We start from the raw sequence: 23,364 nt of genomic DNA, 5'->3' as shown, positions 1-23,364 counted from the left end.
TTACAAGCATTTGATAAGGCGAAGAAAATGGGTAAACTGACATACTCGCTATTCGCTATACGAAATACGCTCATTCGATCAGGCTGAGTTCACATAGTATACTCCTATATGAACTCAGCCTGAGCGAATGAGCGTATTTCAGTATAGCGAATACCGTATACCGTATACTTCTATGTGAACTCAGCCCAATGCATGAAATGTATGATGTAGATGGTATGGCATCCCGGTATATGGCAGACACTGACATTTTCAAACTTATAATGAGTGCAAGTGATTTTGACAGTATTACTTCAATAACCAAATTCTTCAAGTCAGCTTTTGATTCACGTATGAACATGGACTTATAGATAATAACGAATTCCCCTTTGGGCTTACAGCAGCGATCCCCTGTTATATTTTCATTCCAGGGCTCAATGCACCGTAGACCTGAGCGCCACTATTAATATTGTCTATTATTATTATGACTAATTTATATTTCTATAATGTCTATAATTGTAAATATTTGTACTTGTAACTTTAATATTACAACTTCAATTGTAAATATTTGTATTTGTAACTTTAATATTAACTATACTAGTTTGTTTGGTGAATGTTAATAAAATATTGATTGATTGATATAAGTAGCCTTATTTGTTGTACACATATGGACCAAATTATAGCGTCACACGTCATTGCGTTCAGTCACAATGGTTCATTATGTAAAAAAGAGACCGTTTTTTAAAACAGTGTTAAAAGTGGCATCTGAGTCCATAGGAGTCAGATCTCAAACAAATACAGTAGGACAAGCCTAATTTAGCCTATTCATGTATTTGTTAAAGAAAACCTGACTGCTATGCAACTTTTAAAACGGCCTCTTTTCTTACACAGTCAATTAGCCATTATGACTGAACGCAATCATGTGTGGCGCTATAAATTGGTCCACAGGGGTAAAACAAATAGGGCTATACAAATCTTTTTACATTTTCATATTTTGTAAAATATTTTTCGACTTATTTTAAAAAGAATTAGGGTGGGGGGGAACTTATAAGTCGTGGACTGTATATTTTGACTGACCTTGAGTTGGGGGGTTGAAAAATGAAGATGGGAAAATGCATTCCACAATGCATTTTAAAATCTTCGCAAGCTAAACTACTATATTTTGCCTCGTGTCAAGACTTGGGGAGGCAATTTCCAAATTCACACAATATTCAAATTAGTTTCATATTGAGTGCAATAACTTTGCGGGCTAAGGCGTCAAACCTGACAGCTGACCTTTCTTCCAGCCCTCAAGGAAATTAAAACGGCAAAAAAAGGGAAAAGTTATGAATAATTCATGACTGTTTGTGGCGTACATAGAATGTACATGACATTGTGCGCAACTGTTGCTACACCTCTCTCCATATAGGAATACATTGCGATATTTTATCACTGCCAACATTCGCTGTTTTTGCGCTCCCTTCCAGGGTTCCCTTTCAAGTTGAATGATCTGATGTTAGCTTTAGCATATTCATACACGAATATGCTCAAACCATTCTGCCTGGAGTAAAAGCTAGTAAACAGGCCTGTACACTTGTTATTTCTTTCAAAAGACAAGTTGAACTCAAGTTTTTTGAGATATCATACTGTTTCCATTTTTAACAAATAGCAAATTGATATTTTATTTGGGGTTGGTGATTCAAAATCAACGAAGCAGGGAGAAAAGGGAGCAGTTCCCCTCCAGAATTCAGCAGTGCAATTATTCTGTATAATAAAAATGCAGGAATATAAATACCAGGAAACAAAACCAGCAGCAGTTTGATAAATGTTTTGACAGCCCGATAATTCATTTATCATCACAGAAGACTTTCCAAAGAATAACTTTGAAGTGACTGAAAGCAAAATGTATAAAATTGAAAATAAATGAAAGCCAAAATACAAGAGAAACAAACATAATACTTATTTTTCTTAACAAAGATTACTAACAGTGAATTACAAAAGAAAATCTGCTCACCAAGCCTTGAAATAAGCGGGCGCGGGGAGCAAATTTACCCTCGTAAAGCCACCAATTGCTCCTGGTCCTTGTAAAATTCACATGAACCAGGAGCAATTTTCTAAAATAAATTGCTCCTGGTTACAGTTTTGCACTTGATGCAGTCGTGCTGTTATGCTGTATTGTATATATGCAGAAAAGGATTTTGAAAATTGCTCCTGTTTCTTTAGAAATTGCTCCCAGTGAACCAGGAGCAATGTTCAAAACAAATTGCTCCTGGTTCCAGTCTGCTTATTTCAAGGCTTGCTGCTCACTACACTATATGAACCAAAGTTTATGCTTTAAAGAAAGACGTAAAGTTTGTAGAAGTTGTGCTTGGCATAGACCAGGGATGGAGTAGCACCGGGAGTAGAACGAGCCATACCATGATAACTCTCTCCTATTAGGCGACGAAAAAATATTGTTCTACAGGCAGATGGACCAACAAAATCTGTAATATTTTGTGATTTGGGGAAATACAAAAAAAAAATTTCCTGATATTTTCAAAATTTGGGTCTGCACTTTGGAAAATCTGGTTTGGTCAGGCCGTAGAACAGGGTTTTCTTTTTTCGTTGCCTTATGGGTAGTTGTTCAGGTTCCTAGGGGTAGATAATTTAAAACAAACAAACAAAATGATCTCACTACCGACGGAATAGTTCAATCCAAAGTACCAAATATTCAAAGGTCATACTATGAATGTACAAGCATATTGGGGTTAAAGAACCAGTGGCGGCTCTACAGGGGAATGGGGAAATGCCACCCCAGACAGAAGCTCTTCCCCAAAAAAAAATTGAAAAGAGGGGTGAAAAGCCACCTTTTAGCCAAAATCAGGTGCCCCGCCGGAGGCTATGCCCCCCTTTGCCCCCCTCCAGAAAAAATGTCTGGCGCCGCCACTGTAAAGAACTGTGTCCTGATGAATGAGCATGTCTGTGAAAATGATGCTATCTGAATTCTGAAATTAAACCAAGTATAGACTCATCCTGCAAATGATCTTATTTTATTTAATATGTTGCCATGGGACCAAATTTACTCTGTTGCCATGCCATCTTGCACTGATGGACTCAGAGCTACTCAGCCTCCAAATCTAATCTTTTAGTTTGCACTTTTAATGTTGCCATAGGCAATAGGAACCCAAATAATCCTAGGTAGAGGGAATATGGGTGTTTGTGACCTATATTTTGCAACATTTTCTGGGCACCCCCAGGGTGGCCCACCAAAATATTTGTCAAGTTTCAGCCCCCCCCCCCTCCCACATGTTGAAAATCTTTCTAAGCCAATGGTTGCCATTCAACTTCAATCAAAACTATGAACCAACCCCGGGGGGGGGCACATCAAAAAATTTTGGTGGGTATGCTCCCCGAATTTTGAGGTGGTGGGTCTTTGGGAGCTGATGGCGTGCAGTAAAAGGGTCTTCGGAGCTGCTAACCGGGCTGTGAACAAGTATAATGGTGTCTTTTGCTGCTGCGAAAAGCCAAAATCAAGGGTCTTTCTTGGCTTTTTGGCTGAAAATCGCCTGAAAAAACAAGAAATATGAGGAATGAGCAATTTTGGGTCTTTTAGAGCTGAAATTATCAAAATCAAGGGTCTTTCGGAGCTGTATTTTGGTCAAATATAGGGGTCTTTCGAGACTACGAAACCCAAAAGGGGGTCTTTCGGGGAGCATATCCGTATGGTCATTTGTGTTGAGGGCCCCCCCCCCCCGGGAACCAACCAGGCCTTAAAGGTCCGTAACCCGATCGACAGCATCATCCCCCCGATTTTTTTCATTGTTGATGAGGTTTTGGTATCACATAATAGATATTATTTTTCTCATTACTATCCTGAAATTTGGCGCTCCAAGTCGATGTATTTCGGAGAAATCATGAAACACAGCGGCTTTTACAGGTATACCAGTTTGTAAACAATGGTAAATACTTTGATTTCTGGGCGGGAATTATGAGCGAAATAACTTCGTAATATCAGTCGCCTCAACAGCTACTTTGGTTTAGCGTCATACACATTCTGTGAAAAAGCGAACCACACTAACTGCTGAGGAGCAGCGTCTAAACGGTGTGCCGTATTTAATTATAAAATTTCCACAATGGAGGCAGCGGGCCGATTAGCTCAGTCGGTTAGCAGCGCTTCATGTTTCTACCGAGAGGTATAGTAACCGGTTCAAAATCCGTGTCGGAATTTTTTTCCTCTCCATTTTAACCCAAACTTTTTTATATTCATTTGAAATGTACATATTGCAAGGGGAAATATATTTTGTTTCCTTTTTTCTGAAACTTGTACGAAAAAAAAACAAATATTTTTCGTTCAATACGGGCGGGCATTGATTGTACAGCATGTCAGCATTAAATTAAGTCATCTGACGGAAATGGTTGTTGTTGCTTGCCTACCCAGAATGCAATTCACGTATACCAAGGTATTGGATTGCAAATTTGGCTATTTATTCACATTTACGCTGAAAATGCTCTCGTTTTTTCACAAAGCAGCATAAAGGGGATATTTGATATTATTATGTAATTTTAAAGACAATCCATATCCAAAACCAATAGGGTTACCCCCTTTAATGATTTGATTAGATAGCAAAATCAATATTTTAAAAAGAATACTCTACTCCGTTGTGCAGAAAACACTTGATTATGTGACAAGAAATGTGTCATGTATAAAATCTCAGAAAAACAAGGCCCATAAACACAACTTTATTCTTGTATTGGAGCAACCTTGACTGTCCCTTCTGCATGACCTCTGGGTCAGTGCATGCATTTAGATGTGATAGCTAGAGCATCTATGTATGTATAGTCAGGAGTGAAAAGGCAAGAGAGACTGTAAATGTGGGAAATGGATGTCTTTAAATGATCCCTTCACCTCTTAATACCTCATTGAATCTTCCTCCTGAGAACATCCACACAGGAGTATCCCTGGAGATTGACACATTCTGTGTTGTTAAAGGTATGTGTATTAACTAAACTTTCATTATTATTAGGCCTACTAGTACTACTATTTGAGTAAACCACAGATTAGAAGAAACTTCCTTTCATCTGTGAGTATAACATTGGACAAATGCTGGATCAGTTGATTGCTTGCCATCTTTGGATATTAAGAAACTTGAATGGTTTGTATCCCTGTGGAGAGGGGGGGGGCACACTCGAGTTTCACACTGTACACATGCGTGACCAGAGATTTTCAAAATATGTCCTAAACAAGACTTGTCCTTATGAGCAAAATGCACCCCTAAACAGGAATTTAGTGTGGTTTAGCAATAAATTTTAACCCTATTGAGGATATTTACCTGAAAGATACCCCTTTGAAGCAGAATTTTATCCGAAAGGTACCACCCTTACAGGTTTTTGATGAAATAAACCCTTAGAGTACGTTTTGTTATAATTTTCTAATATTTATCTCATGTTTGGGTGCATGATGTTCCTGATGCAAAACATGGCAGGGAAACAGGCTTCGTGAAAAAACGCACCAACTGTAAGTTTAAAGACAAGACTTTTTGTTGAAAATAGGCGTTTTTCAGCCCCTAATTAAACAAGATTCGTACGATTATTATTATCTCAAAAGGACCTTGAATTTGCGTATTTCTGGTCATGCATGTGCCCCCAACTTGAACCAGATTAGATTCTCTGCAAAACAAAGAAACTTGCTCAGTGATGGAAATTCCTTTGCAGGACCTGCTTCAGTCTCTTGATATTTAATATAGTATATAATACAGTGGAAACTCGTTAATACAATCTCTGATAATGCAAAAAACCTGATAAGACCAGCTTGATTTTCAGGTCCCTGGCACTGAATCCCTAATGGATAAGACAACATCCTGATAAGACAAACTAAATTTTGTGGCCCCACAATTTTCCACTGTATATGTTGGTCACCCTGAATTTGCACATTTTTGGGAGCTGAAGTAAGTTGAGTAACCATAGCAACTAGATCCTTACTAAGGCCATATGGATACTATGTTCTGTTACTGATATACGCACTTTTTGGTGTTCCAAAATATGCTACAACAAGATTTTCTGGTGTAGCTTGATAGACCATGATTATCTACTTGGCGTGTGACATGTCTGTAACCAGCATCACGAAGTAGAGGCCCATTGGTACAAAACATTCTTTTAAAAAAGAGGTACATGTATATAGTACAAACAAAATGAAAAGGGGGCCATTATGAAATTTGCTGCAATAAGAGAATGTGAAAGTTTCCACATTACTTGTGGCATTTTGATGATAATAATTTTAGATAAAAAAGGGGTTGTTGGGTAGCCACAACTTTTGTTTTTAGCGTAAAGGTACTTTTCTTGTGCAGTATATTTATATTTTGACCTGACAATGCTTACACAAAGTACCAAATGTTATTGAAAATATAATATTGTTCTATCTTACACAGATATAATGCCAAATCGACGACCAAAACGGCAGTGGGATTTGCTGAATGACCCCGTTTGCAAGTATTGTAAGAGGAGGTTCATCAACAGCATCCCTCGGTATTTATCTCATCTTCGTCATCACAACTTAACAATAACACCATACTGGTATAGCAATCCACATTTACCACCAAAGGCAAGATGTGCTTCTCTCCCATGGAGGAACCGTAAGTCAGATCTGAGGACTGTAACTTGTGATCAGAAACATAAACCAAGAGATGACAAAACTCAAATGCAAGCAACAATGAGGACCAAGAATCAACATGAAAAGTTACATAGACGAGAAAACCCTTATAAATGTAGCTACTGTAACAAGTCCTTCAGTCGAATGGGTAACAAGAATCAACATGAAAAGATACACAAAGGAGAAAAACCTCATAAATGTAGCTACTGTAATAAGTCCTTCTGTCAAATGAGTGACAAGAATCGACATGAAAAGATACATAGAGAAAAACCTCATAAATGTAGCTACTGTAACAAGTCCTTCTGTCGAATGGGCAGCAAGAAACAACATGACATGATACATAGAGGAGAAAAACCTTATACATGTAGCTACTGTTACAAGTCCTTCAGTCGATTGGACAGCAAGAATCGACATGAAAAGATACATAAAGGAGAAAAACCTTATAAATGTAGCTACTGTAACAAGTCCTTCAGTCAAATGGGTAACAAGGATCGACATGAAAAGATACATAGAGGAGAAAAACCTTATAAATGTAGCTACTGTAACAAGTCCTTCGGTCAAATGGGTAACAAGAATCAACATGAAAAGATACACAGAGGAGAAACACCTTATAAATGTAGCTACTGTAACAAGTCCTTCAGTCAAATGGGTAACAAGAATGAGCATGAAAAGATACACAGAGGAAAAAAACCTCATAAATGTAGCTACTGTAACAAGTCCTTCAGCCATATGAGCAACAAGAATCAACATGAAAAGTTACATAGAGGAGAAACACCTTATAAATGTAGCTACTGTAATAAGTCCTTCAGTCAAATGGGCAACAAGAATCAACATGAAAAGATACATAGAGGAGAAAAACCTCATAAATGTAGCTACTGTAATAAGTCATTCAGTAGAATGGGTGACAAGAATCGACATGAAAAGATACATAGAGGAGAAAAACCTTATAAATGTAGCTGTAAAAAGTCCTTTAGTCACATGGGTAACAAGAATCGACATGAAATGATACATAGACGAGAAAAACCTCATAAATGTAGCTACTGTAATAAGTTATTCAGTAGAATGGGTAACAAGAATCAACATGAAAAGATACATAGACGAGAAAAATCTTAAAAATGTAGCTACTGTAACAAGTCATTCAGTCAAATGGGCAGCAAAAAACGGCATGAAAAGATACACAGACAAGAAAAACCTTATAAATGTAGCTACTGTAACAAGTCCTTCAGTGAAATGGGTAACAAGAATCAACATGAAAAGATACATAGAGGAGAAAAACCACATAAATGTAGCTACTGTAACAAGTCCTTCAGTGAAATGGGTAACAAGAATCAACATGAAAAGATACACAGAGGAGAAAAACCTTATAAATGTAGCTACTGTAACAAGTCCTTCAGTGAAATGGGTAACAAGAATCAACATGAAAAGATACACAGAGGAGAAAAACCTTATAAATGTAGCTACTGTAATAAGTCATTCAGTAGAATGGGTGACAAGAATCGACATGAAAAGTTACATAGAGGAGAAAAACCTTATAAATGTAGTTACTGTAACAAGTCCTTCAGTCAAATGGGTAACAAGAATCGACATGAAAAGATACACAGAGGAGAAAAACCTTATAAATGTAGTTACTGTAACAAGTCTTTCAGTCAAACGGGACATAAGAATGAACATGAAATGATACATAGAGGAGAAAAACCTCATAAATGTAGCTACTGTAACAAGTCCTTCATTCGAATGGGCAGCAAGAATCAACATGAAAAGATACATAGACGAGAAAAACCTCATACATGCAGCTACTGTAATAAGTCCTTCAGTCATATGAGCAGCAAGACACGCCATGAAAAGATACATAGAGGAGAAAAACCTTATAAATGTAGCTACTGTAACAAGTCCTTCAGTCAAATGGGACATAAGAATCAACATGAAAAGATACATAGAGGAAAAAAACCTCATAAATGTAGCTACTGTAACAAGTTCTTCAATAAAATGGGTAACATGAATCAACATGAAAAGTTACATAGAGGAGAAAAACCTTATAAATGTAGCTACTGTAATAAGTCCTTCAGTCATAATTATGAGCAACAAGAATAAACATGGAAAGATACATATAGAGAAAAACCTTATAAATGTAGCTACTGTAGAATGGGTCACAAGAATCAACATGAAAAGGTACACAGAGGAAAAAAACCTTTCCTATGAACTATCCCAAACTAAATTAGATTCAATAGATTGGCAAACCGAATTAGGCATAAAGCTGTTTCATTTAAGTGCAGTAAAATCAAATGTATGATGGAAACGACAAGACCTTGCTGCAATAACAAAACGTTCCCCAAATCAAATTCTTAAAGTCTGATTTTCAAGTCATTCTGTTCTCGTATTTGTTATTAGATAAACTTGCCAGAAATATGCCTGAAGAAAACAATGCACAAACAGACGGTGCTCACTTGTTTTATGAAATGTTGCTACAGGCGGTAACCTTGGTAACAACAAAAATATGCTAATTTGTATAAGTTGATAAGCATTCCTCAATTTATACAACTTCATATACAAGTAGCATCATTACTTGAGGCTAAGTTCTATCGCATGCATTAGATCATTCTTTCTTATAATGTCTCTGTAGATTTCAGGTATGGTGAAAAAGCATTCCTGTAATTCTAGCATAGAAACAGTCTCATGCTAAAAGTAGGGATAACCATCAAAATTTCATGTTGACCCTATTGCTACAAAAGATTGTTTTCTGAGTAGAACTAATCAACAGAAGTATTTTGGTGGTTAAATGGTCAAAATCGGTCAAAAACTTTTCGAATTATGAATTATCAAAGTTTCCCATTCTGACCGGTCATTGGAACGAAATAAAATGACAAGGTCCAAAAATAGCAGTTGGGAGCAAAATTGGCATAAGCATATATTTACCTTTATATATTTCTTTATTTTAACATATTTGCAAACATGAAACAAGCATATTGTGAAAGTATCAAAGGGGTTTCTTATGAAATGGCACTTAACTAGTCACTGGCATAACTTATTTTTTCAAACCAAGGCATTGAAATCATGCATTTAGAGGACATTTGCCAAAAATCATCCAAGATAGCCGATATGGCACAAAATCAAAATTGCACTAAGTAGGTGAACTTTTTTTTCACAACCAAGAATTTCAATGTTATTTGGTTTAATATGACCAATTAGTAGGTGTATGTAAACAAAATCTTAAGTTTTGAAGGTCATTGACTCATTCACAACAATAGAGATTATCCTCATCATGCTCATGTGTATTCCTGTAGTATTCCTCATTCAAACCAAAGTAGCACTCAATACATTATGAGTATCTTTGTTCAAACCAATTCAATGCTTGACCTCGGAGTTACCTGCATGACTATCGCGGGCTATTTTGAAACAGTTATGGTTGCACATTCAGGTACTTCCTTTGAAAGTCCTAAACAAGGTATAGCCAGCAGCAAGTTGTAGATGTTATAGGCCTAAATATAAGAAAACGTTTAGGGTTAAGATCAGGTGAACAATACATCGAATGAGCACGAAACTTCACATTTATGTTCAGAAAGGTGTCTTCTTAACATGATTTGAAAGGAATATAAAAATTCCAAAGGGAAGCTGGTGATTTAATTTGTAACTCGAGATCTACTTGTTCAATTTTTAACCTTTTTACAGAGGGTATGATAGAGGTATTACTGGCAACTCTGCCAAATTACAGCTCAGTAGGCCACGTTTTTCACCTGATCTTACTGATTTGAATATTTTGTGCCATTCTTGAGCAGTGCTAAACTCAGCCACTGGCAATTAAGCGCACTGTGGCGATGGACCAATTTTGACTCGCACTTACAGAAAAAGCGAAATAAGTTATGTTGCTGTAATTTGCAAGATAGTTACAAAATATAATTGGCAGTAACTTCCCCAAATTTTACAGAAAAATATTGAAAAATAAAAGAATGAGATCAATTTAGAAATGTATGTGCAAGCAGTGCACAGTTGAGCTCCCTGCATGTCTATGGGAGTGTTCTAATCAAGTTGATGGTTCATTGGTCATCCCTACTAAAAGGCTTAGTTCTGTGACATCTATTTGCTAGCATTTCCTTTTCTATTTGACCCTCAGAATGTGTTATGATAATGCTGAAAAGGGAACTGACTTTAATAATAAGAAAACCCAAAAGCATTCAATTTTAATTTTTCCCAAATATAATTAATCCTCAAAATAAAACATGACTGGAGTAATTAGTTGAGACTTCAAGTATTCTTTCTATTCTTTCTTTGTGAATAAATGACATGATTATTATGCTTATGAATGATAATAATTACATTGGATGGTGCAGCAATACTGGAGGCTGACAGTCAAGTTCTCATTGTATATTATCAGTTACCCTAGGACACCTGTTTGTGTGTAAATGTGTTGCATGTCACCAACAGGTGGAAATAAAATGCAAATTCCAAATATACAGCACTGTTGATCATTTTGGATTTATCTTTAACAATAATATTGATTGTAAAATTTAGTTTGTTTACTTGTTTATTTCCCAGAAAGTTTTCAAAGTTCCTTTTTTAAATGATGAAAGTAGCCATAAAACACAGGTGGTGGCCGCATTGCATTCTCTAAATTCAGTAAATTTTCATCGTCAACCGTGTAATTGAATGGGATTATTTTGCAATTTTAAAACGCTTGAAATATCACAAACAAATAGGCCTATGTTGATAAATAATATAAATACAAGCTAAAACCGTTGGGGTTCGATAATGAACTCCACAAAACTAACCGACTATATTGGAAAATGCCATACGGCCGGGCGGTTTCACAAGTTGCCGGCTCGATCATGTCATCCGCCGCCTGATAAAACATGAAGATAGCAATATAACAAAATGATCCCCTATGCTATCTACTGAAGATAACAATATACCATAGTGGACTTGAATGTTATCTACTGAAAATAGCAACATATGAAAGTGGTGCAGAATGCTATCTACTGAAGATAGCAATACATCAAAGTGGTTAAAGATTTCATTCGCAGTGGATCATTTCTTCCATGGCTAGACTTTGAGTATACTGAATGGTTGGGAAATATAAGCTTACAGAAAAAGGTTTGCTATGTATGCCAGACACTATTGGTCTCTTTTACTCTTCCTTTTCCCCTTTTTTCTTCTCAAGACTATTGCCTGGCGCCTGTCTGTGTAATTATCATATGAAACAGGTGTCAAAACTCTCAAATCAGGGGTAACAAAAATACCCAGACTTACTTAAAAGAGTCTATTAAAATGATGACAGGTGTTAACACAATGTATACAATAATTAAGTATACAATGGTATTGTTTATGTCTACCTGTTTGAATCTCTTTCTTTTATATGACTCAATTTTTATCGTCTTTAAAGCCATATTGTAACATTTACTGAGGACACCCTCAATATTTTTCAATATTCTGTTTTTTACACGATTATAATGTATGTTATGAAATTAACGTACCCAGCAAAAATCAAAACTCTAGGTGCTGTAGTTTAGTCAAAATTCTTGATTTTGAATTAAATGCAGGAATCATTGTTTAATTATTACCATGGAAATATTAGTCGAACACATACTAGATGTTCATAACACAGTATGTACATGACATGCAGGACTATCAACACACATCAAAGGACTGCGTCATAGTATGACCGATGGCGTGACAAGCATTGACAACATCAGCGCTGGTAGTAAATTCCAATTTTCTATGCTTTACCTCAGTTGTTCAGCTCAAAATTAAAAGGGACATATTATCTGACAGTAAAAGCTAACATTTTATTTATAGAATAGAAATACTAATCTATTTTTAATGGAAATGTTACAACATGGCTTTTTAATGGTACCTATAGTCTATTCAGTATAAGATGGCAAATGACCCAGTTCTTTTTTCACTTAAATGTCAATAAGGCAACAAAAAATTGTTGTGTTGCCCTCAACTGCCCTACCTTAATTTTTTTTTTTTTGAATGATGATTTTTACAGATTTGTTCAAAAAATCAATGTTTTTCACTTAAAATTAATATTTTATTGAAAGACTAGTCTTTAATTGATGTCTAACAGGTTCCCAGAAGTCATAATTGACAAATGTCCCCGAGTTGAAGAAGCATTATTTAATATTTGAGGAGATTTTTAAAAACTGATGGTTTGAAAAAGAAAAAAAAAAAAAAAAGAAATCCGACCGCCCGCCCCAACTTTCCCATTTTCTCACTTGAGGGCAACACAACAATATTTTTTTTGGCCTAATTTTGTTTCAGAAAAGGACAAGTTTAAGTTGTGGCAACATTCACTAAAGCTACCACACATCTAACAGTTTTGTATACCATTTGATCTTTTTCTCACCTGGGAGCCCATGTACTTTCCAAAGGCATCTTATGTAAATTTGCGAATCAATGTACACTGAGGTATCAAAATGTATAGAACACATTTCCACCTGTACAGTGTGGGCCAAAAACAACTTTACCCAATTTTAAAGGTTTATATCTCAAAATTGAAAAGTCTGCTTCAAATTGTTTTCACATGTTCGTAAAGAACATTTTCTTTAGAGTATTTGGTGAAAAAACTATCCAAAAATGTATTAAATTAAAAATGTGATGCTAGTTTTAAATGAAAGGGTCAAAATTAACTTTGTCCACGCGAAGACCTACTAGCTGTCGCTTCGCATCATTTGCAGTAGTGAGTTCGGTAGAGAATGAGAACCACTCAGTATACGCACAAATTTGTTCAGCAGTTTTATATAACACAGTGAAATAATCAAACATAAACAATTTAAATGTCAAGCTACGATATTTCGTCATGATATGCAGCTTTCTTGCTGCAAAGATAAAAAAACAATTCCCTTAAAATATGCGCAAAGCAATTGTAACATCATGTTGCCTCGACAACTGACTCTGGGGTAGTGGGGTTAGCTGCAAGTTCCCTTTGTACCGCTGCAATATTTGTAGCTGAACGGCCAGTTCTTGGACGTCCGCTCCGTGCTTTGTATCTATTCATCACACTTCCGAGGTTGTGAAAGTTGTTCGTATAAAGTACAGTTATGGTAGGTTTCGGCGGGACTCTTACGTTCGTGAAACGAATCCGAATTTGACGCTGTACATCCAAAAAGCACTCTGTTATTAAGTATACCTCTACCATAAAAATCCTCTCTTGTGTTGTGAATTGCCTTATCTTGACACCTTGCAAACCTATTTAGAAATAAGCCACGCAGTCACAAAATGCACGAAGATCTATTTAAAATTAAAAAATTGCGCCAAATGAAACCTTTGTAATTGTATAATTATCATGCTAATTGTTGGTCAATGACAGGAGTAAAGTTCGAGTACATGACAATTAAATGGGGATTAAAATCGATTGTATTTCTTTCATGCATGTAAAACAATCATCACTTTTCAAAGACAAACCAAACGTGTTTACTAATTACATGTATGCCTAACGCATGTATGCCTTACTCTTGGCAATCGGACAAATCCCATTGAATTACGTGTGCATGGACAAAGTGATTTTTGACCCTCGGACGTAAAACTATCACCATTTTGTTAATTTAGCTCCTTTTGCTTTCATTTCTTCATCACATACTATTAGAAAGATATACATTTAGAATATGTAACAATACTATGAATAGCTCTTCTCCAATTCGCGCAACCACCCTCTGAAATTGGGTAAAGTTGTTTTTGGCCCACACTGTATAATGCACTTATTCCCTCTCCCCTGTGTAATTTATTTGAATACCCTATTGACACTGATGTTTCCACTTGACCTTGAGTAAATGAAGTATAGGTCAAAGGTTACCAGTGACCACAACTACAAATGTAAGTCTTATGTACTATTGCCAGTATCAAAATATTTGGGGACCCCCCTGGATTTAAGCCTATGCAATAGACAGGAAATTAAATGGAAATAGATTGAATATAATCAATCAAACATTAAGTATGAACCAGGCCTTAATGATTAGATAGCACTGCAACCAGTGCCATGACCTGTACCCGCTGGAAGTAGCGCTCAGAAGTGCCCATTTGTGGCCTCGTTGTCCGAGAAACTGAGCCAGTTCTGTGATTATCAAAATCCATATTTTCAGAAAGAATACTCTCCCTTTATAATGCTGTAACAAGGAATCAGCATTAAATGTGACATGCATAGAATCCCTTAAAAAACTAGCCCCATAAACAAAACTTTATTCTTGTATTGGAGCAACCTTGACTGTCCCCTCTGCATGACCTCTGGGTCAGTATAGAGACCTGTGCAGAGCATAGTGAAAGAGATAGAGAGAGAGACTGTGGCAAATTGATGTCTTCTGATTCCTTCACATTTTGTATGGTATGTGAATTAACCATTTGAACTTTGATGTATACATTGTATATTACTATTTGCATAGTTAGGAAACATTTCTTGCCGTATGACATTGGGGGAAAACACTTGTATCACTCCTAGTGATCCTGCTCTATTATAATCAGTATTATCTGCTCTTTGAAGCTTCATGGGGACTACAACAGATATTAAGATTTATTAACGCTTATTAGACTTTTAGGAGGTTTATTAGGAAGCTTGTAACTTTTTGTAATTTATAATGATAGAGTGAAAATTGGGTTGAAACTTCAAACAAATTGAAGATTTCACTCTTGATATTTTATTCCTTGCATCAAATGTTATACCCTAAATTTCATTTCCGCGTATAGCACTTGCAATTTTACTACCCTTTTCTCCAATGTTTCATGTTTTTGATACCCTAAACGCGATACGCGCGTATCGTGCCTATCCACGAAATCTACCCTTTTTACGCGTTTTCATTATCGCGGATGGTGTACAGGCCACAATGGGAGTGAACCCCCCGGGTTAAAAGGCCCTATAGTAGGATTAATTTCAGGCTTCTAGAATAAGCACCCAAATGTAGGTATAGCACCCAAATGCAGGAAAGATGGGGATGGATGATCCATACACTTCATTTGGGTTCCAACAAGGAATTGGTTACACACCTGTATGATGTAAGGGGCTGTGCAATAATTATGAGCCCTGGGAGAGGGTAAAATTGGGGGGGGGGGCAAGAAATTTGTGCAAGCTAAAGGGGGGAAGCAATTTTGGCAGACCGAGAGGGGCAAGCGCTTTTTGGCTTGTCGTTCGGAAATTTTACCCCTTAAATTATTGCACAGCCTCTAGGGCACTACTAATACAGGGTAGTTAATACTTTTATGTGCCCCTGCCCCCCCCCGCCCTGCCCACACAGGACCTGTAACACTGTTCAATATAATTAATACAATGCAGTTCTCCAGAAGTATAGAATATTTCAGTCACCCTGAATTTACACATTTGGGGGTTGAAGTAAGCTGAGTAACCATAGCAACTAGGTCCTTACAAATAGGCCACATGGAAACTATGTTGTGTTACTGATATGATGTAAATATACCTTTTGGTGTTGCAAAATATGCTACATAGAACTCTATAATTGGCCTAGCTTGATTGTGATTAGCTGTGATTATTCACTTGGGGATGTGTATGTACTGAAGTATGGATGTAATTAAAGAAACCTTTAAACCAGATAAATCATAAGCCCACCTTGGTCAGTTCTCCACAGAAGAACTGACTTTTACCTGTTACTTTGATGACAGACAGAACAGAATTTACATGGATAAATTTTAACCTTGACTAATTCCCCAAGGAACTTGAACCAAAAGTATCACAAAGTCCAGATTCTACAATATTTTTATTTATTCACAGCCTGGATTCACAGACTTCTTTCTTGATTTGCATTTAACTGATTTGAGAAACTGGGTGTTAGTCTCACTGCAACAGCATCATTTGATTGGTTTGGAGTCAGTTATTCAGAAAGAGTTGATTTCCTCATAGCATCACCAGCATTGCATCACAGGTAAAGTTAGTCATTATTATTAGGCCTGAACATATTACAGTACTTTATTGGAGTTAAAATGGAATCTGGCTACCGACCCAACTAAAACAAAGTGAAATTTGTTCTGCATATTTTGATACCTCATTGAGCACAATTGGACTTTATTTCCCCAACTTATACCAATTTGAATGAAAAAAGAGAATATTTTAAACAATTTCAAACGTTACATACGACTTTCCCCCTTGAAACGTACAAATTATGAACACAGCCCAGTGAGCTTTAATCTGTCACACTGTAATAAGCCCATTACAAAAGGCAGTAATCAAAATATGCACAACAAAATTCTATCAACCACTTGATTTTATAATTTACTTCTTTAAGACACTTTTGTTTTAAGTCTAAAGATAATTTATTCATGCAGTATATTTGTTTATATTCTTACTACATGGTGGCGCTTACACAAAGTACCATACATCACTATTTAAGTTATTAAAAATAAATAATTGTTCTATCTTACACAGATATAATGTCAAATCAAAAACCAAAACGGCAGTCAGATCTAAGGACAACTGTAACTTGTGCTAAGGAAGACATACCAAGCGATGACAAGGCTCAAATGAAAGCAACAATGAGCACCAAGAATCAACATGAAAAGATACATAGAGCAGCAAAATTGTATACATGTAGCTACTGTAACAAGTCAGTCAGGGGAATGGGTGACAAGAATCAACATGAAATGATACATAGAGGAGAAAAACCATATAAATGTAGCTACTGTAACAAGTCCTTCAGTCAAATGGGTAACAAGAATCGACATGAAAAGATACATAGAGGAGAAAAACCTTATAAATGTAGCTACTGTAACAAGTTCTTCAGTCAAATGGGAAGCAAGAATCAACATGAAAAGATACATAGAGGAGAAAAAAATTACAAATGTAGCTACTGTAACAAGTCTTTCAGTGACATGAGCAACAAGAATCAACATGAAAAGATACATAGAGGAGAAAAACCTTATAAATGTAGCTACTGTAACAAGTCCTTCAGTCACATTTGCAGCAAGAAACAACATGAAAAGTTACATAGAGGAGAAAAACCTTATAAATGTAGCTTTTGTAATAAGTCATTCAGTAGAATGGGTAACAAGAATCAACATGAAAAGTTACATACAGGCGAAAAACCTTATAAATGTAGCTACTGTAATAAGTCATTCAGTCAAATGAGCAGTAAGAATCAACATGAAATGATACATAGAGGAGAAAAACCTTATAAATGTAGCTACTGTAACAAGTCATTCAGTAAAATAGGCATCAAGAATCAACATGAAAAGATACATAGAGGAGAAAAACCTTATAAATGTAGCTACTGTAACAAGTCCTTCAGTCAAATGGGCAACAAGAATTAACATGAAAAGATACATAGAGGAGAAAAACCTTATAAATGTAGCTACTGTAACAAGTCCTTCAGTAGTATGAGCAGCAAGAATAAACATGAAAAGATACATAGAGGAGAAAAAACATATAAATGTATAGCTACTGTAACAAGTCCTTCAGTCGTATGAGCAGCAAGAATAAAAATGGAAATATACATAGAAGAAAAACCTCATAAATGTAGCTACTGTAATAAGTCATTCAGTGACATGAGCAACAAGAATAAACATGAAAAGATACATAGAGGAGAAAACCCTTATAAATGTAGCTACTGTAATAAGTCATTCAGTCAAACAGGACATAAGGATGAACATGAAAAGATACATAGAGGAGAAAACCCTTATAAATGTAGCTACTGTAATAACTCCTTAGTACTTATGTAAATTTCCAAATCAAGTTACATTTAATAAACTGAGGTATCAAAATAATTATACAGAACACATTTCCACCTGTATAATGCATTTATTCCCTCTCCCCTGTGTAATTTACTTGAATGCCCTGCTATTGACCCTGATGTTTCCACTTGAACTTGAGTACATAAAGTATAGGTTAAAGGTTACCACAACTACAAATGATCCCCTAATTGCCTCATCTACCCACAATCCCCCAGGAATGTCTCCATAATCCATGAAACTAAATGACATGTTTGTATGTAAACTTCCCTCTGGGCAAGGAAGTATAAGTCGTGTTCACATTTTGAGTTACACCCGGCGTAAAGTTAAGCTAACATTGATAAAAATTCCACAAATATTTTCGCTACTCCTACCGCGTGTCCACACCTAACCTACTCCTAGCACTACCGGTGTTTGCGTGACCTTTTTCAACCACGCAATATGTAATGTCTTAGTTCCAACCAACAAAAGGTCAAACTTACACCGGATGCCAGGAGTAGCCGCGTCCACATTGCAACTTACGCCTGGCGGAAGTTACACCCAGCTTGCTACTCCTGAATTTTGTCAGGAGTAAATCGTCAGACGTACGCCTGGCGGAACTTAAGCTGACCATCGTTCACACTGCCACTACTCCTGGCAACGCCTACCGCTACTCCTAGCAACTTACGCCAACCAAGTTCCACAGGGCGTACGTCCGACAATTTGAACACAACTATTATGTTATGGATGAAAGTTATTCTACCAAGAATGAATGTCTCAAAAGGTAGAATTACTCCACAAACTGGTAATAGAAGATGTAAGGTAAAACAGAATCAAAACCTCAAATTAGACCAAAGTGAATCAATTATTTGTGTGGGTTTGGGGAGGTCCTAACCTAATGCAACATGAATGTACTGGCAAATATAGATATACTATAGATTCACAATTTGCCACTTCTTTCTGGCTTCACTATTACATCTTTGTGATATGCTTCATTCATTCTTTGTCAGTACTGTATCAACCTTCCTGTAAAGTGTGCTGAGGCTTGTGGATCAACGTCTAGGCGTTGTGCCTGTGCGTAGCGCACTATAAATTACTGCGCTTTTTTTCTTCCTTATCCTAACCTCTTTTTATACCGATCTCTGTTATTCGGCTGATTGATCATCATATGAAAATATGTTTTAATGCTTTGGCATCTTTGATTTCATGTTTTGAAACATTTGAAAGTGATATAATGTTGCATACATCACTGAAATACAATCTGTCAGTGCACTGTATAGAGGTTAGCCCCTTTACTCATGCGTGACTTCTAACAAAAGGCGCCGATTCCGTAGTATTCCTCATTCAAACCAATTCAATGCACGACCTTGGAGTTCCCTGCATTACTTTGGCGGGCTATTTTGAAACAGTCATGGTTGCACATGCAGGTACTTCTTTTGAAAGTCCTAAACAAGGTATAACAGTCGTTGATAGGATATGCAGCTTATAGAACATGGATAACCCTGAGTACATTTTTGTTGTCCCAATTTGAGCACTTCAGACACTTTTCAAATGTATGCATAATTCACTTTAAATATCACCGGGATTGTTCACTTAATATCTGAGCAGTGCTGGGTTCCATCATGGCCAGATCAAAGTGGTCAGACTGTACTTGTAAATCATTCTGCTTACAAAAGGACTGATCATCATTCAAAGGGCTGAGAGTTCAATAAAACATTTTCACTTAGTGGAAGTACCTCTTTTCTTTTTAGTCAACAATGGGCTTGCAGTAGAAATCCATACACCCCCTAGGGAAGAAATTACCTTAATCTCACACACAGAGGGTGTTGATTTCAAATGGAGGGAATTAATAAAAGAGACTCTTTTCCATTTACCTAATTCTCAAATTATTCCTATCACAAGAACTAAATACAAGATATGTTAGTCTTTCTTTTGATAAATACATGTTTAGTATAACTATATACATGCAAACTACCTGCTGATTGGTCAAAATGAATATTGTGCCCAATGTTGAACCAATCAAGGAGGGGTATTAATAAGATCATCTGCAAATGCAAGTTTGACCATATATTTTAAAGCCTAGTCATAATTGGCAATTGAAATGAGCATTTCAAGTTATCAACCAATCAGAAATGCTGTTAGATGGCCAGTATACAGTAGTGTCCAGGGATTGCCTTTATATAAGTAACACCCTGTACTTGTTGAGTCAATGTTTGTGTTTCAAATAGCTCTACCTGTGTTCAACACAGTAGGTCTTCATCTATAGTAAAAATATCCCAAGGCGGAATTGCTCTCAAAATAATTTACCAGAAAACCAAGGGAAATGGTGGGCCATTTAGTAATAGGCACTTGATGATAGGGAAACAATGAAGTGTTTTCATCCAGGAGGTAACATTTTGCTACTTGAAGATTTCTGTGATTTTATCGGCAACTTAGTAGCTTGCTGCGGTTAATCCATAGTTTATTCTGTGTTGATGAGTGAACTGCTAAAGTTCTACAAGTTTAAGACAGTTTGTTTGTGATAGTTAGGATTGAATGAATTATTTACTTTTTTCTTTACCAACCCAAAGGCGGAGAGAAATATTATTCACAGGCAAAAGGATGCCATCTCCAAAGGCAAAGTTTATAACAGACATTCAACAATATACAAGTTTATTGGGGTTAAAGAACTTTATACTGACAGATGAGCTTGTTTGAATCCTAGTCATATTTTACTTTTCACACTTTTCAAATTCTGCTGTGGATTTTGAAAAGTATTTAAAAAAACTGACAAAAATTAGCTACAAATTATATCTTGGCATCTTCTAATTTCAAACGATAAAAAACAACAACCAGATGTTGAATTGGAGCATGAAGATGAAAATAGGACTATGGACCACAATAGCCTCATCCCAATAGCATAGTTCAATAACCTCAATTAAACAATCATAGTGCAAAATTTGACCTCACGTTGCAGAGTATGAGTTTTTGTACCCAAATTTTCAAAGGTCATTCAATGAGTGTACAGATGTATTGGGATTAAAGAACTGTGCCCCTGATAGATGAGCATATTGTGGATCCTAGTGTAGGAAAAAACAATTTGATGTAAACATATGAAAAGGAGCGAGGGGAAGTTTTTTCAAGTATTAAGTTAGTTATAATTATCATAATAAATAAGAAAAGGCAGGAACACGGTTGTAGACTCTATCAACAACATCGATATCGGAAGAAACACAGATACGGAGAAAGAAAGATATGTGATCTAAATCATCTAATGAATCTACAATGATGAAACTAGGAGTGTAAAGTCATTTACCCTACTGCCTGTGTGTTAACTATCTTAATGTCTGGGGAGGCTGAGATTAGGGGTTGTGCACTTAAATTACCAAATTACTACAAAAAACTGCTGCCACATCTCGCTTGGGGCTAAAAGCTTGCAAAATAGGAGCAGCTGACTGGGCACAAAAAACATGGCTGATAGAAATGGATGAGAGATGTGGTTACCATGGTAACACAACCTGATGCAAAATGCTCCGTATCTCCCTATGGTGTTATGTTGAGATATTTGCTAGTTTTGACAGAATGCTGTTTTTATTCTTTTGAACACGTATGATACGGGTATCACAGAACCCGATGGCTGTTAATTTTGTGAAAGTCGTACCGTTGTGTAATTCTTTTTCTTTCTCGTATGCGACGAGACTCGCAGTCAAATGATAAATTGCAAAGAGAAATGTTATGGATCTGACTTGAACTCTCTGGAGGTGATTATACACATTCACTATGTATGTGGATTACATGAAAGACACACGATATTGCAGAGATAACCCGGAGGTTTGAGACGTTGCAATTTACACTTCTATAGCTTGTATTTTATTGTTTGTTAATTTGTTTCTGTCAAACACACCTGAGTTGATGCGCTCCTTTGTTCCGTTTCATTTTGAACTGTGGTTGTGTATTTCCACAAGAAGGTAGACTTTGCTCTCTTCAAGTTTGAAACTTTGTTTTATGTTGAGGATTTCAATTGGTACTCGTACTTGCTCAAATGAATATCTGAGTTTTGGACAAAAATATCGCAAGTTAAATTGAGTGTGTAGTTTTTTCCCCCCAACAATTTTTACCTATTTGGAATTACAAGATGCTACTAAATCACCCAAACCATTGAATAGTAAACATGCAGAGGACTTACATTAACCCATTTTAAGGAACTGTCTTTTGAATCAATGTTTTTCTGTTTAAAATCACTTTTTTTGGTATACTTCATTCACATTTTTTAAACAGTGTATTTAAATCATTGACATACCACCTTGTTGAACAGGAATTTTTCTTCCACCCTCCTGTACAATGCCTCCTCTATCTGTTAGAGGCTTTGTGCAATGCAAAGTTGCTTGAATTAAGTTGTTTGATTATTAATTTCACTGGTTGATTTTTGACATAATCTTACCTGGATTTGTTGAAGCGATGTCAAATGTTGCAGGAACATCACATGAAAAGAAAGAAACAGAGAAAGCAAATATGTTAGAAAGTAATGTCACAAACACTGACAAAAACTAGTTTTCTGAAAAATGGCTATCAATTTCTGCTGAAAAAGATTTACAAAGCACTTAGCATGCTTAGTGCACTAGTGGAGAACTAGCTCTATGCACAGACTAAACAGTGAATGAAGCAAGCAGCAAGCATATCCAGCGCAGTGGCAGTGCGCCAGAAATGTTTTTCTGGGTGAGGCAAAAGGTGGGAAGAGCCTCCGACTGGCGGGGGGGCATTTTCACCTAATTTTGGCTAAAAAGAGGCTTTTCACCCCTCTTTTCAATTTTTTTTGGGGGGCTTTTTGGGGGCAGAGCTTCTGTCTAGGGGCATTTTCTCCCATCCCCACCCCACCCCCCCACCCCCGTAGCATCGCCACTGATCCAGCGAGTTTGTTTTGAAAGAGTCCAGCACAGAGCCTGTGCAACACTACATGTGTAACTATATCAACACATTGGCATATACTGGGCAACATTTTCAAGAAGGGCAAAATTAGCAAAATCGTCCCACTGTCATGACTGACCCATTTCCAAAATGACCACAATACTATAAGACTACATTGTTTTATCCATCTCCCGGCCCACTTGATTATAAAGTGCTGTCGGCAAATCTTTAAAAAAATGTTTTGTTAAAAATGATATGTAGGTCAG

General features: G+C 36.4%; 1 protein-coding gene across 1 annotated transcript; it reads left to right on the top strand.

Annotated features, from left to right (window-relative positions):
* The first annotated feature begins 6,803 nt into the window (after positions 1–6,803).
* LOC140169259 (uncharacterized) lies at positions 6,804–18,242 on the top strand. The gene is given in 3 exon segments (XM_072192516.1): positions 6,804–7,674; positions 7,723–8,669; positions 16,938–18,242. Coding segments are annotated over 3 exon segments (2,850 nt in total). The 5' UTR covers positions 6,804–6,808; the 3' UTR covers positions 17,975–18,242.
* The last annotated feature ends 5,122 nt before the right edge of the window (positions 18,243–23,364 follow it).

This window comes from Amphiura filiformis, chromosome 14, assembly GCF_039555335.1.
Source record: "Amphiura filiformis chromosome 14, Afil_fr2py, whole genome shotgun sequence".
NCBI classification, from domain to species: domain Eukaryota; kingdom Metazoa; phylum Echinodermata; class Ophiuroidea; order Amphilepidida; family Amphiuridae; genus Amphiura; species Amphiura filiformis.
The sequence above is the reverse complement of the archived record's forward strand: the minus strand, read 5'-3'. Positions and strand labels throughout refer to the sequence as shown.